Source organism: Scomber japonicus, chromosome 10, assembly GCF_027409825.1.
Source record: "Scomber japonicus isolate fScoJap1 chromosome 10, fScoJap1.pri, whole genome shotgun sequence".
Classification (NCBI taxonomy): domain Eukaryota; kingdom Metazoa; phylum Chordata; class Actinopteri; order Scombriformes; family Scombridae; genus Scomber; species Scomber japonicus.
This window is the reverse complement of record NC_070587.1, coordinates 22,833,427-22,848,471: the sequence shown is the minus strand read 5'-3', so window position 1 is coordinate 22,848,471 and position 15,045 is coordinate 22,833,427. Positions and strand designations below refer to the sequence as shown.

Sequence of the window (15,045 nt, the reverse complement as noted above, 5' to 3'; positions counted from 1 at the left end):
TGCGCATGTGTGCGAGCGCCTGCACAAGTGTGTGAGTGCAAACTATGAATTAGCTGTTACGCATTGTCAGGGGACACGTTAGCGTGGACGGACAAGGCATCAAAGAGGCAGGAAGTCTAAGAGCTGTGCCAGAAAACATCAGCTGTATAAGCAGAAAGGTTTGAACTCTGTGGGTCAAAAGCCTCCATTACATGGCGCAATGGCTGAGGGATTCCTAATGAGAAAGTTACTGTATGTTAAGAGGCAAAACGTAAATACTTCTGACATCTCACATAATCAATGTCTATTTTCATATGAACGGCGGATTGTGAGAGTCATGGTTGCAATCATGGTTGTAACAGGTCACGGTTAAAGGTCACTAAATGTCAGTGTAAGTAGTGAACAAACTTATACAAAATAAATGAAGGAAAATATGCAACCTCTGGCTGACTGTTTGAATTTTTGCAAATCTCGACAAGGTTTTAGAAGTTATTATCAATTATCAAACTATTTAACTGTGGTAGTTTATTATAAATACATTTTTAAAAAAGTTTTTAATTGATTTAATTTATGGCAATATCGACAAACTCATCTCTTTTTTATTTAAATTGAAACACTTAAGAGAAATATGCAAGACTGGATTGTTAAGAAGCAGTGCTGAGTCCATACTGACCTCTGTCTGTCCACTTTCAGGGGACAGATTCTTGCTGAAGATGATGGCTGGAGCAGCAGTCACTCGGACAGAGAAGTCAGTCAGGATTGGTGTCAGGATGGCCCTGCGCTCCTGGTGTCTCCTGATACTGAACACAAGCACACAAAAATTATACTTCTTCAGGCAGGTTGCATAGCTTGGATGTTAATGTTCAGAATAATTGCAATCACGGTTCTCCAGTTGGAGATAAACACTTTCAGGCAGGTTTATGTATAATTTAACTTAGAGAAACTTGATGGAAATATTTATTTTAAAAAGTATTCATTTCAGAATCATATTTTAGTTAAAAGTGTATCATCCTGGTGTTGACTTGATTCAAGCATTGCACTACAATAGTAAGAACAACCATGAGGGACCACTTACTTACAAACTTCCCCAACTTTTATTTACTAATAACTTGTTATGGTTACCAGTTGTAAAATCTTTATATGACTGTCCCATCTGCCTAAGAAAGACAAGTCAACACAACACAGTCAAAACCACAAAATGTTCACAACTGAACTATTGTTATGCCCCTAGCTGACAGCCACACACACATCTCAAACTTGCTCTGGCATTTCAAATTCAAACCAGTAGGATGAAAAGCTGAAATCAAAATAAGAGACTTCAAAATTGATTTTCTCTTTCAGGCGAGACCTGTGAAATATTTCCATAACTGAGCTTTTTAAATTTCTGCTCTAACACGTTTTAGCTGGAAGCTTGACTATAGTTACAGAGACGAAGTGAGACATTATTTGACAAGTCTCAATTGGGAACACCCTTTAATTGTATACACAAGATCAAACTGAGACCTTCTCACATCAGCTCTCTCCATTTCACTAATGTTCATTCCCACAATCAAGTCATATTTGTGGGAACATTTGTTAGCAGTAAAACAAATATACAAGTGGGCTTTATAAGGTGGTGTTAATTGCCACATCTGCTGCTATTAAAACAATCAAGCCGTACAGCTTCCAATATTTATAGTTGGCCAGGATTATAAAAGTCCCTGTTTCTAGGTGGCCTAGAGTACAGTACTTGACCAGAGCCAATATCATATTCACTTCTGCTACACAAATGTGCATTACCGGTGCCCTTAAGGGATTATTTTCTGACACATTTCTTTGCATTGAGAGTTTGAGGGAGGCCTAATTCAGAGCTGAAATGATATTTGAGGCCAATTGGTGTTGGCTAATCTCCCCTCAGACAGGGATTGAAACAACGAGTGTCTCGTTGCATGGGACAGGTGCTATCATTCACCAGCAAGGCAAGGAGGCGTGAGGCTCCGTTTACCAGTAATACAGGGGCCTCTTACTCGACTGGAGAGCTGTGTGTGTGTGCGTCTGAGTGTGGTTGTGTGCGTGTGTGTCTGCGCTTTTTGAATGGGTGTGGTGCAAACAACAAAAGATGGAAAGAATGACTTTTCTTTCATACAGTGGTGCAGTAGTGTGAACAGTAAGTGGAGATCCAGTGGCATGGGCAAAAAGACAGAGAGGCCTGCATTGGGTGGCTGACAGGAGGGGAGGTGGAGGGAGTTCACAACTCCCTGACACAGGGTCTTTCCTAGCCGGCAACTACACAGTGTGACGAGGACAGATCCTGTCAGTGGATCCATGGTGCTGGAATTTCCTCGCGAAACCTCAGGAAGCCAACTGAGGCCACTGCGAGATCCGCAACTACTGGAATTGAACCCAAAAACTGCAGAGCGAACATGCCTCCAGTCCAAAGCTAGAGAGAGAGAGGGAGAGGGGGGTATCGATGTAGGGAAAGACGGGAAGGTGTGAACTTTGGAAGTGGTGTGTGTCAAAACTTGTTACAACCGAGGTGGTGTATTTCTGCGGGTGATTGCAGCAGACAAGTAAAGCTGTGAACTTGACTCCCCTTTCCTCAGTGTGTTGGAACATTCTAAATCACATGTTCAGTTATGACTTGGTCGTGGTAGTGGCTGAGGCTCGGGTATACACTGTAACACACCAGTACAGCGGAGCCCATTTTCCGACATAACCTTCATTGCTGTTCTTGTCATGGCAAGGAGTGTGGGAACAAGGAGGCAACCACCACCACCTTGAGTGGTTTGTTGGGAAGCTAAAAGCCAGAATGAAAAATTAATATCCTCAACAGAACTTCTCAGCTTGACCACACACACACACACACACAGTCGCTTACTGGTGTGAACCTAAATCATTAGGGGTATGTAAATGCGTAGATATGAAAGAAAATAACAGAACAGAGATATATCCTGTTATAGAAAAAACCTGGACCTTCTGATTATTAAATGATTTATTACTATGACATTCAGAACAAGTTACTGTCAATCTTAAGTGACCTGCTTTACTGTATAACACTGTGTGTCAATCCTTTGAGTATAAAAGCAACCGTTAAGCTACATGTTAGGTCATCCTATAACCACGTTCTGAGTAGAAATCCAGACCTACAGCTATAGTATGTTGGAAGCTGAGCTCAAAAGGCATTCAGCATTCTTCTTGAGCCCCAAAGTGCGAGCCCAAAATCTCACCTCATTGCCCTTTCAGACAAAGTGACCTTGGCACTGGGCCCGAGCAGCCTTGTTTTCATTGACAGAGAGACAAATTGAGAATAAGGACGAAAAAAATGTGAGTGGATTGAGCCCTAGTAGCCCCTCTCTCGTAGTGCTAGCAAGACTCCGTGGTAAGATCGCCAAGAAGAGCGTAAGATTCTAACGTATGTCCAAGTCCACTACTTAAAAGGGCTGTTAAAAAAACCACAGCAAGAGAATGTCAAGACAATTTGGGACATTTTGGGATAGATGGTTAAAACTACAATGGAAACATGAAAAGAGGGTGGTCTATTGGTTGCAGATTCCATACTGTCTGTCCTCTGCTTTGTCTTGTTGAACTGTCAACACTAAAGCTCCACTTGCTTGGTCACATTGAGTCAGTGGGCTGAAAGCATCACTGAAGTGACTGATATGAAATATGAACAATAAGATAAAAAACAACAAGTTATTTTCTAACTGATGTGGCATGTGACATGTAAAGGCCCCTGGCCAGATTTAAACCAGGGACTCAGGATTTGTTAGAGTCAGAACCCCAAACAACTGTCTTCATGTAAGTACAAACAAATGTATGAAAAAAATGGAGACAAAAGGGTCTGAATGAAAGGACCAGTGTGTAGAATTCAGTGGCATCTAGCAGAACAGACTCAGCAGAAATGGAATATAATACTCATAAGTATGTGTTAATTAGTGTATAATCACCTGAAAAATAAGAATCGTTGTGTTTTCATCACCTTATAATACATAGGGAGAGGGTCACCTTCCATGGAGCCTGCCATGTGGCACCAACATGTTCCTACAGTGGCCCAAGAGGACCAAACCAAACACTGGCTCTAGAGAAAGCCTTTTGGGTTTCTCAAAAGTTTCACAACCACCGTAGGTTTACATACTCGCTTGGAGGGTGAGAGACGGGTATTCTGTTCATTGCAATCTGAAACCTCACCGCTAGATGTCGCTAAATTCTACACACTAGTCCTTTAAAGCAGATCTGATAGCCCAGGCATCAGCATCATTATCACCAGCAGCAGCTTCAGTGTTTTCCTGGCGTCCCTCCAAAGACTGTCATACTGTGTGTGTATGTGTGTAAAGTAAATATAAGTGTACATGATGAGTATGTATAAACATTTGCATACATTTTTGTGTTGAAAGGTGTGTGTGTGTGTGTGTGTACGTGTATCTCAGCCAGTCTCACTCTAAGCCCCGATGACCTGAGAGCGCTCAGTCTCAATCAGGCCCGTGTTGATTTTGCACTGCATTCTTCCACAAGGCTTATTTTTAGTTGACAGGGAACAAATCTGGACTCTTTGCCTGTGATTCTGTGATTTTTGGGCCTGTTCCCTCTCAAAACATGAGTGGAAAAAAAGGATGTGGGGCCAAACAGGCTGTTACACTCGTGCTTGTTTTAGCTCCCGAGTCTATAAAAAAATGACAGGGTTTGTAATTATGACTGCGCATGGAGAGGCTCCATGATAGGGAGCTAACTCAATAACTACATGTTGCGCCCACATCAAGACTGATGAGATAAATTACACACACACCCGCTGCACCTGACTAAAGTTGCAACAATTTAATCTAGCAGCAAAAACAAACAAACAAATGAATAAATAAATAAATAAGTAAATAACTGAAAATGAAAATCTAAATGAGATGAGTTAAAATTGTTGTATAAGTTGATGAGCTGAGAGGAATGAATTGAACTGGCTTTGTTTATCATGAAGGATTCACCCAGATGGAACAATATGGCTCTTTTATGAGGATAAGGCACTGGGCTTTATATCTATACACATCATAAAGGAGTCATTAGAATACAACCTCTGGGAACTATGAATGTCTGTACAAATTGGCCAATCCACTTAGTAGATATTGAGATATTTCACTGGATCTGACCAGCTGGTGGTGCTGGATGTCAGGGGATCATCAAACTCAGGATGATTCATCCTCTGGGGACTACAGAAGTCTGTACAGAATGTCATGGCTATCTATCTAAAAGCTACTTCTTTCTGCATAACATGTGGACTGACTGACCAACTGACAGACATCCCGATCCTAAGAGCCATGCAGCTATTAGGATTACAATAAGAAGGAACAGAAAAAATAACATTAACTTTATCCTTGAGTATAAAACTGCACTTTGTTGGTCTCACTGTTAACAGGTTACTTCTCTTCTCTACTAACGAGATGAATATAAGTCCACTAACCAATACTGTTTTAGAACCTTTTTTAATCTGCCATGTTTTAAGAATATATGCTGTGTTTGGTTTGTTAAATGTTCAATTTCACCTCTCACTCACTTTCTTTGGCTTGCAGCTGTTTTGTGCTGTGACAGGAGTTGTTATGAGTGATTCCATCAGACATTACAGACAGCAGAAGAGTCAGATGATGACTAAGAAAAAACCTTTGTGCTAATATTTGGTACATTCAGTACATCCGTACCCACTTACAACATAAAAGAATCATCTAGTATCTTTGTCTCAGTCTTAACATGCAACTACTGAAATGTCTCCTGACCTGCTGGCCATGTTCCACTCCAGAGCCGGGTTCTGGGAGCTCCTCTCGCTCTCCGCTGATATACCTCCTTTGATTCCCTCCTTCTCTGGCTTGAGTTGCTCCCACTGAGCTGTGCCAATGTTGATGGACTGAAGGTCAATCTGGTACTGACGGTCCTCCACCTCTGAGCCTGGGTCACGCAGGATGCCAAGGTTCAACGCACGTCTAAAGGAAGGAAAGATCCAAAAAGGAGGTTTAGTTTGAGACACTGTACCGAATCAAGTGCAGGGGTAATAAGTCCAGAAAGCTCAGGCTATGCTACGCTCAGGCTCATGTCAGCAACACACACTGTCAGAAAGAAAGATTAAGGAAACTGAATGGGATTTCAGTTGAGTAATGCAGCATAAATGTTAGGAGGAAAGGCAAAAGTCACATTCTACAGACAGGTGTCTAAATCCAACTAAACTAAAAGTATAAAACACTGACATGTTTTATTTATTGTTTTGGGGTCATATTAGGTTAGGCTTTACTGTTACAATGAAGTACAATGACTCCATGGAGGTGAACCAGTAAAGAGGTTCTGGCATCAAGCCCTAACCACTATTGACTTCTTTCTTCCTTCTGCTCACTCCGTGGTTTAGTAGCAAACGTTTCTTCCAGGGTGATTTATGGCAAAGCCTCTAGTACTTGCACAGCCGCTCAAATAAATAACCCCACAGGCCTCAGGTGAAATCATTTGCCTTTTATAAAGTTCTGATTTATGCCAGCTTATCCTTGGCAGTAAACATTGCTTAAAACCTGGCTGGATGGCACAGTAGTCTGGAGACTGGAGGCTCTTACGTCTTCTCTCGTTCTATTTCTGTCTGCAGAAACACAGGACTTCTACAGTATACACAGGCTGTAATATGGTAAAAAGAGATGTAGAGATATGTAAGGAGTGGGCAGCGCTGTCTCTGTAGTTGAAGCTGCTACAGTCAAGTGAGCAAACACTGTCCCGTCAGCGCCAAGAAAAAGTGATGTCATGTATTTTGCCTTTGAGAGACAAGATCCTGACGAATTCACGAGGCAAAAGGAATAATCAAAATTCAACATCTGCATATGACATCAGGGCTTTCAGTTCGTTATGATATGTTTATTTGTGCTGGTGAATTCAAATGAGAGCTTAAACGGTATAAAGGCTTAAAACGGCTACAGATGTAGCGGCAGCATGAGTAGTTTTATTTGTTTCGGCAACGTCAATGGCAATTTTCATATAGCGTTTCCTTCCCTTAGCCACACTGGGAAGGCCTCTACCAGAGCGTGATGTTATGACAATAAGCACCAAGTACAAAAACAATGGCAATGGGAGATCAGAGGTGTGTAACTGGATTTAGCTGGATTTGTTGACATACAAACAAGTGAAACAGATCCTTAATCAAAATTTGGAACCACATTTATCAACAGAGTATAATATAAATCAAAACCAAGAGCGCTGTAAGATTTGGGTGGGATGTGTCAGTCTAGATTCATTAGGGCTTTTGTAACAGGACCTCCATCACCCTCCCCGATCCCAAAACTGTATTTTTCACATTAAACAAACCACAGTTACCTCATATGCTTTCTAAATTATCTCTTAACTTTAGCTTATTTAGGAGTCTCTTACTCATAATCAACATAACATGGGAGTCTGCAGCCAAGTCTCTGCATTGCTGAGCAGCGGGGTCATCTCCAATGACATAAATAAATATGATAAACATTTGTCTTGGTCATGCAGCCAGTGGAAACCGGTGTGATTTAATATCAAAAGACATATTTCAGCCAATCGCAGGAAACGAGAGAGCTTCATTTCTGACAAATGAGGAGGGGAGGAATTTTGGAAGTTCCCCTTGGGGTGCAATAATAATTGAAGCCAGATTTTCTTGTTGTACATGTGGGGGGAAAACACTGGCGGTTTGACATATTTGATTGGTCATGTGAAGACCACACTGCTTGGCCAAGAGGAATCAGAGAATGCCTTGGGAAAGCACGGCACTCGCTGCCCACTATGCGCTGGCCGACTGAAAACACACAGAGCGAGGCAGGTGGAACACGCCCTTCTGCGGGGTCTCACATGCCATTATCAGACATCTTCCTGCCACTGCCATGTGGAAAACGTGGAGGAAAATGAAAATAACAAGTCATAAATGACATGCTTTCGCAGATGAGGAAAGCGAAGGAGAGAGGGAATGTAGAAGGGGGGTGGGGTTGGGGAGGGGAGGGGGAGAGAAAGAGCAGGAGAGGGAGAGAAATTCTTCTCAAACACAAGTACTTAGTTTCGCCCCTTGTTCCTGAGCCAGCCTTATTTTAATTGCAGGAAAAGACCACAGAAACATTATTTTTTACGACAAAATTCTGCTATTTATAAAAATGGATCAAAAGCTCTGCAGTAAGAATGCTCTGTTTCATGGCATTCATGGTTATTATTTTAAAAAACATTTCTCCCTTCTTCTGACACAATTTAAACCCAATTTGAGTCCGAAAAGCCACTGGGTCGATTTCGCATCAGAGCTGAAATATGACGGCTCCAGTCCAAAATTATTATGGCTCAAAATCAAACCCTCTATCCAATTCAAACCCTACAGTGGGAAACTGTAGACAAAAAAAAAAGTGAAGACATGGCAGTGTTATGTATCTAATATGCAGGACTTGGAAAGCGTGATTCACTGGTGTTTTATCACTGAGAGAGAGAGAAAAAAAATGATGTTCCGAATTCCTTTGAACAGAAGATATGCAGATAAATTTAAAAATAGGGGATTAATTGCAAGTTCCTGTGTTTAGCATTCTTTGAGTTTATGCGTGTGCTGGGTAGAGCATCAGTCATGATTTGTGTTATTAGGTAGACGTGTGGGAGGACTGGTGCTTAACATGTAGCAGATTTGGGATTGTGTGCTGAAGTGGTAATAGGATTCGAGGAGGGACCTTCTGGGCACATACACAGCGCACTGGTTAGCACACACATTAGCTAATGCACATATATATACAGTATACTGATACAACAGTAAATAAGAACATGAAGACAGACGCTGCTGCTGCTGCATGCCATGGAGCCATTAGGTGTAACCAGTGAAGGATTTACTAAGTTTCTCCACACAACTTTGAAATAAAATCCAGACTTGGAATACAGTATATGCACGACAGGAGAGAAAGAATTATAAGAGAAATAAAGTGGAATACATTTAAAGATGGATACAGAATCATATTGTAAAGAGCCAATGGGTAAATAAGTGAAAGGGCTTGTTGAAAAAGAGTGAAAGTGGAATCTTGGGAACGCCTGATTACCATGCTGAAGTTTTTAAGGCTAACCGTGGTTCAAGGTTGTAAAACAAACCACAGAAGGATCTGGTTGAGGCTCAGAGCCTGATGGTAGGAGAGTGGGAGCAGTGGGCTGTGTTAAAGCCTCTTATGGAGGTGATCCTGTGGGGCAGGGGTATAACGTGGCCCTTGGCTTTAAATGGCCTCCCGCCTTCCTTTCTCAACCTCCATCTAGCCCCCTCCCTTCAATTCCCATCCCAATCTCCATCCCATGCCCCCAGGCCAGCGGTGCAGGAAGCACCAGGGTAATACCAAGCCCTGCCGGCTTCTGGATCTCGTCACATTGAAACCCGCAACCTGAACCCGCAACCCCAGACCTGTTTTTCACTCCATTTCCCCGACAATCACATGCAATACATGTCTGCTTACACGTTGAACAGAGGCAGGGGTGTGTGTGTGAATGTGTGTGTTTAAAAGAGATGAGGCCCTCTGTTCCTGAGCAGAAATTTCGTTGGGAACTCAGGCCTAATTCTGCCAAGTCAAGCTAAATTAAGTTGGTGCACAGATGTGCTATGTTCCTTGTTTTGAGCCGTCGCCCACTATTGTATATCTGAACTGAAAGAACGCATGCGGTGTGAAATACTAACGCTGTCATTTCATTCTGTGGCAAAGTCTCAGCCATTTTGCCCATTTCTAACATAATATCCAAGAGGCAAAGTGTTTTTGTGAGATCAGCATAAATAGTATCACTCATCCATAAATCATAAAAAAGACAGCGTTCAATTGAGGTTTTGGTGTTCTTTCTCGGTGGCTCCAAATTTTATTAGCCAAACACCATTAGCACCCAGCAGCCCCTCAGTGCAATTTCTGTGGGGAGGCCTAAGCTGCACAGTGGCTTCTCAATCAGCTTTCTATGACTCCCAGTGGCTTAAAGCGGAGTCCCACTGGGCCAGTGTGTGTACCGAGGGGGGAATTCATAATCATTATGATTCATGAAACTTGCAATTACTTAGTAAGTTAAACACCCCTGCCTACGGTGGTCCGCTGTGAATTGCCAGAAGTTCGGCAACTTCTGAGCTGTGGATTTATGACCCCAGTCAAGTCCAATTGCTGTTAATTTGCATCTACCAATTATAGTAATTAAGGCTCCGAATTAGAATGCTGAGCAGCTCTGGGAGTGAAAAGGGGGGAAAATGAAGTCGTGGAACATGGCGAGTCAGCAGAATATAAGACCCAGTCACTCAGGGCTGCTGCTAAAATGATTTTTGATGACTGGAACATTTTCAACAGGAGTCGAAACAACAGTCACAAAAACAACAAAATATCCAAGACAACAAAGCTGCAACAATGCTCCAAATTTGTCACACTTGGCAATAACAAGGTACTTTTTTGTGAGTATTTGAAGCCAAACACAATAATTCCAATTTGATAGTTGTTTTTTTTTTCCTCTTGCTGGCTCAATACTCAATAAACACAAATTGTAGCTTTCCTGCGTTGTGTTCAGGCCTTGATGTACTGACAAATTCCCATGACAAAGACTCAAAAATCTATTTTATTTCAGCCCAACACAGCATTACTCATCTTTACTGCTGCTCCCAACAGAAGCATGTTATGTATTAGGCTGATTGCACTTTAAAGACACTCATGCTCGACCAATTATATCATATTTACACAAGATCTTAGGGGGAAACTATTACCTCTATATACAATACAAGCAGGGCTTAGCTCATGCTCAAACCACCCTCGTGGAAGTGGTACATGACAGTAAGGAGTTGAAAGAAAGCACTACAGAAGAAGAAGGCCCTCTGTTTACAATGACATGGTGTATACCAAAAAGTCGCTGGTTGCACTTTGATTTCAACATATCTTAATCACAGGAGTCATTTATCTCCTTTGCAGTTTACATGTCAGAGAAGTGATAGTGTTATAAACACAGTTGGTATGGGGATGTGTTGCCCTGAAGACACATCAGGGCTAACATGTGCACGCCATGATGGCCTGTCAGTCTGGCCCAGTGTAATTTATAGGCTCATCATGCACTAATTCAAAAATCCGCCTCTTGCATCAGAGTCCCATGTTGCAAAAAAGAAGCCATATGTGAAGACTGAGCAGATATTTCATTCGGCTTCAGCTGATATGTATTTCACTGAATTCACACATGCCAGTGATGATGCAAATGAATTTGCTAATCTTTCATCGTCCGTGATTCATTGTATAGTAAAAACATAGAGTATGCAACAATCACATAGTGGCTGTTGACTCATTTATTAACACTTTATAACAAGGAAGCATTTTTCTTTTTTTTTAAAGTTGTATAATATCACATATCCTTGGCTGTGCATCAGTCAAACAAAAAGTTGATGCAACTCCAAACTTACATTTCAGTTTGAAGCACTCTGCAGTTTGTCCCTCCTAATAGCGCCGTGAGGGTAGTTTATTGAAATGCACAGATGTCGTCCTCGTCTCTACCGCTCGCGCTCTCAGACACATGCGCACACACTTTGCCTCGTCTGTTTAGCCTTAACTGTGTTCTTCTCCTGCTTCTGGTTGCATGTAGCTCTAAGCACGGAACATTCCTGGGTAACAGGGACAGTAATTCACTGGCTTTTTAAGGGCACTGACTTTTCACTGGATTCCTTCATACAGTACATACATCTGCAATGGATCTACTGAAAAAAAGCACCTTGGATCCTCATTTGTGAACAACTAAAGTTGTAGCTGCAGGTAAAAAAAATGCTGACAAGTTTGTGTGTGTGTGTGTCTTCTACAAGATGTGCACTTGAAGTCATTTATGTGTTTGTGTGCGTCACTGCAGGACAAAGCTACCATTTTTCCCATAAAATTGAGTGGGCCCGTTGCTTGTGAAATCACTTCCTCTGTTAGCAGCAACAGATTTGATATGCTTCCTCCCTGCTCACAAAAAAACGGACATAATGCTGCTTTTATAAAACTTGTCAGGCAGAGTTCCAGCAGCGGGTCCCTGATGTAGAGGTGTGAAGGGAATGCCTCGTTGACTTCCTCAGGCCTCAGATTGAAACCAGATTTGTGTCCCCACCAAGCGATTTCGCAATGATGTAATCACACTGCCATTTTAATTTGAGAGGCCTTATCTTTAATTAATCGCTAAACACATGCGTGGAATAGATTATTCATAACTGGCTGCAGTAGGGAACATGGCAGGGGTAGCCAAGGATCTGGCTTGCCCTCATATGCAGTCATTTTCATCAAGCTAAAGTAGACCAGGCACATACCTCAATGCTACTTTTACACTAATTAAAGGAAAATAATCCTTTTGCTGGAGGAAGATTCCAGATAAAGTCTCTCTCTCTTCTTTCTGGCGAGGCCGGTCGGCGTGCTTGCTGCTCTGATTGACAAAACCTGAAGTGAATCAAACCTCTTTCGAATAGAAGTCAGAATCACCCGGCACCAAAACCATTTATTCCAGCTGACGCAGTTTCAAGTAGATAGACGATAATTGATGAGACAGTGAGAGCAATACGGTACAGCTGCACCTCACATGCTGTATTAGATATGCCCTCCAGACTGTCAGAAAATACAAGGACTAGCAGAGCATACTACTTTTATCATTCAAAAATCTTGTACCTTATAACTGTTGAGCAGAAATATGATGTAGTTTTTAAGTCAACATAACTACACACTGTCCAGACGTGAAGTACAGCTAAACTGTAACTGTAACTATTCATTAACACATAAACTCACAGGCACACGCAATAAACATTCACTGTACGATACAAGTCTTAAACCGAGATCTTCTGAGCATTCTTTGTGATTTACTTCTGCACAGAAATTGTTCAATTCATGCTCTGGCAAGGAGGGCGTTTTATGGAGCTGTAAAATTAAGCCTACTTTATGGATCCAACAGCACGAGCCACTACTGTTTTTTCCACTTGATATTGATTAAAGGAGACCTATTATGCTAATTTCCAGCTTTATATTTTTATTCTGGGACTCCATTAGAATAGTTTTGCATGATTCACAGTAAAAAAAAAAAAAGACAAAAACAAAAAACAGCTCCTTATTCATCTTATACAGGGCCTTTATGAAGCCCCTTAGTTCAGCCTGTAATTCAGGGAGGAATAGTACAAACAGAAACAGCTGCAGTGATAATGATGTCTGATGTAGAGCGACCAGCACACCTCCAACAGGTAAACTACTTATTTTGCTACTAACACTAAAATTAGCGAAGTGGAACAGTGAACATTGCTGATGTCACCTTGGGCTGACAGTAGAAAAAAACGGTTGGAAACGGAGCGTTCAGAGCAGTCTGAAGCCAGTACTTACTGCGTTTAACTCATTATTTGACACTTTGGCCACGTTTAACATGAACATCTAATGCTGTAACATTATATATGTGACTGAAAATAATGAAAAGCATAACAGGTGACCTTTAAGCAGTTCAGTATTGCCAAGCTGGTTCACATTAGTATACACGCAGCCTTGTTGTGTATATTTTTGAAGATGCTCATTTTATCTGTGAAAATTAGGCTCTTTGGCAGAGCACTTTGAAGTTGATTACACATTGTTTACAGCAATTATTGAATTCTGACAAATGTTTAAAGCAACGAGATTGCATATCAAGGCCTTATCCTTGTTCAGATAAAGAATGAAAATTTTCCTAAACAAAGTCGGGGAAATGATGGCCATATTTGATTAGGTTAACGTATGCTACAGGTTTAGCAGACAGGCTGAACAAACATGTAACCGGATAGCTAAAACAGTAGGTCCTTCTCGTTGACGTTTGCCTCGACCTTAAACAACATTTTGTTCTAATTCAAATTTCCTTCCAGCAAAACAAAAGGCAGAGTGAAACAAAATACAACGACTTGCTGCTGGAAGCTCCCACATAATGGAATTAAAAACTTATGTCTAAATCACAAGCTTTAAGGAGAGACAGGTCGGACTTTGAGAATATGAAAGCAGCTTAGAAAAGCTCTGGTTCTGCCCAAGACTACGAGAGACTACGACCGCTTTCTCATGAGATAGTGTCCAAATACTTTTTTGTCAGCAAGGAAAAACAGCATAAAATAATTACAATAATCTGGGGCACACATGCTTCCTACATCAGCTAATTCTTCCTCCTCTGTGAATGACTGCGGAGCCAGTGTTTATAATTCTGAAGCGGATCTCGCATTCATCCAAACCGCTGAGTGTATTTATACAAAGTGACATTTCTATATGGGAGATTTCCCTCCTCCTCCCCCCCGTAACTGAGGAAATCACATGGAGGGAGTGAACTCCTGTGCTTATCTAACTCTACTAGTGATGCTGTTGATTTGAAGGAGGGGGAGGGAGGGAGGAATGAAGAGAAGGTAGAGAAACAGAACATGAGTTTAGGCAAGTGAAGGGGACTTGAAAAGATTAGAAACAACTGAATGTGAATGTAGCACAAATGCATGTCAAGTAATGGAAGGGAAAAAAATAGACTTTGCTCTGATGATACAAACTGCAGAGAAGCAGAGAACTGTGCTGGAAGTTATCCACTTCCCCACATGGTTGCCAAATATTCATACATATTTTCTCAAATAAAAATGATTGAAAAAATATAATGTTAAAGCACAGTTCCAAGCCTATCATTGCTCCTGGTAAAGGAATATCAGAAAATCCGTCGGCACAAATCACAGTCCATTATAGCTATGGCTGTTGTGACAAGTCATGTCATCAAATAAGTTTGCATGTCATCACACCACTGTTTAATTTGAAAGTCAAATGATCCAACACATAAGTGGGATTAAAAAGTGTCCACTCACTTCCTGTGTAAACATACTGTGAAATAAGAGGTAAGAAAACCTCCAAAAAAGATTATAGCTAATAAAAAGAAATGAGAAGAGACTAGTATGATTACAATACCCTCACCATCTATCAGGTTGCTAAATATCAGGGATCTTTACCAGGCAGGAGATGGAATAAAGGCTGTGTTTAATCAGCCTCATCTGGAGCCCTTCATACAGTACATGTGCAATGACAGTGCTCTCTAAGAACCAGCCTGAGCCCGGTTGTTTCTGTTTGTTTGCTGGCACCGCACCTTGTTCCAATAAGAAAGAAGAGCTGTGCCCAATGTGAGAAC

At 41.4% G+C, this 15,045-nt stretch overlaps 1 protein-coding gene across 3 annotated transcripts in view; it reads right to left on the bottom strand.

Annotated features, from left to right (window-relative positions):
- Nucleotides 1-15,045, bottom strand: part of LOC128367021 (intermembrane lipid transfer protein VPS13B-like) — a 326,938-nt gene that overhangs the window by 107,216 nt on the left and 204,677 nt on the right. For all 3 annotated transcript variants that reach the window (XM_053327805.1, XM_053327806.1, XM_053327807.1), the window contains exons 32-33: nt 5,712-5,915; nt 653-779 (exon numbers count right to left, since the gene is read on the bottom strand). In XM_053327805.1, coding sequence (XP_053183780.1) covers nt 653-779; nt 5,712-5,915 — 331 coding nt within the window. The remainder of the gene's footprint in view (nt 1-652; nt 780-5,711; nt 5,916-15,045) is intronic.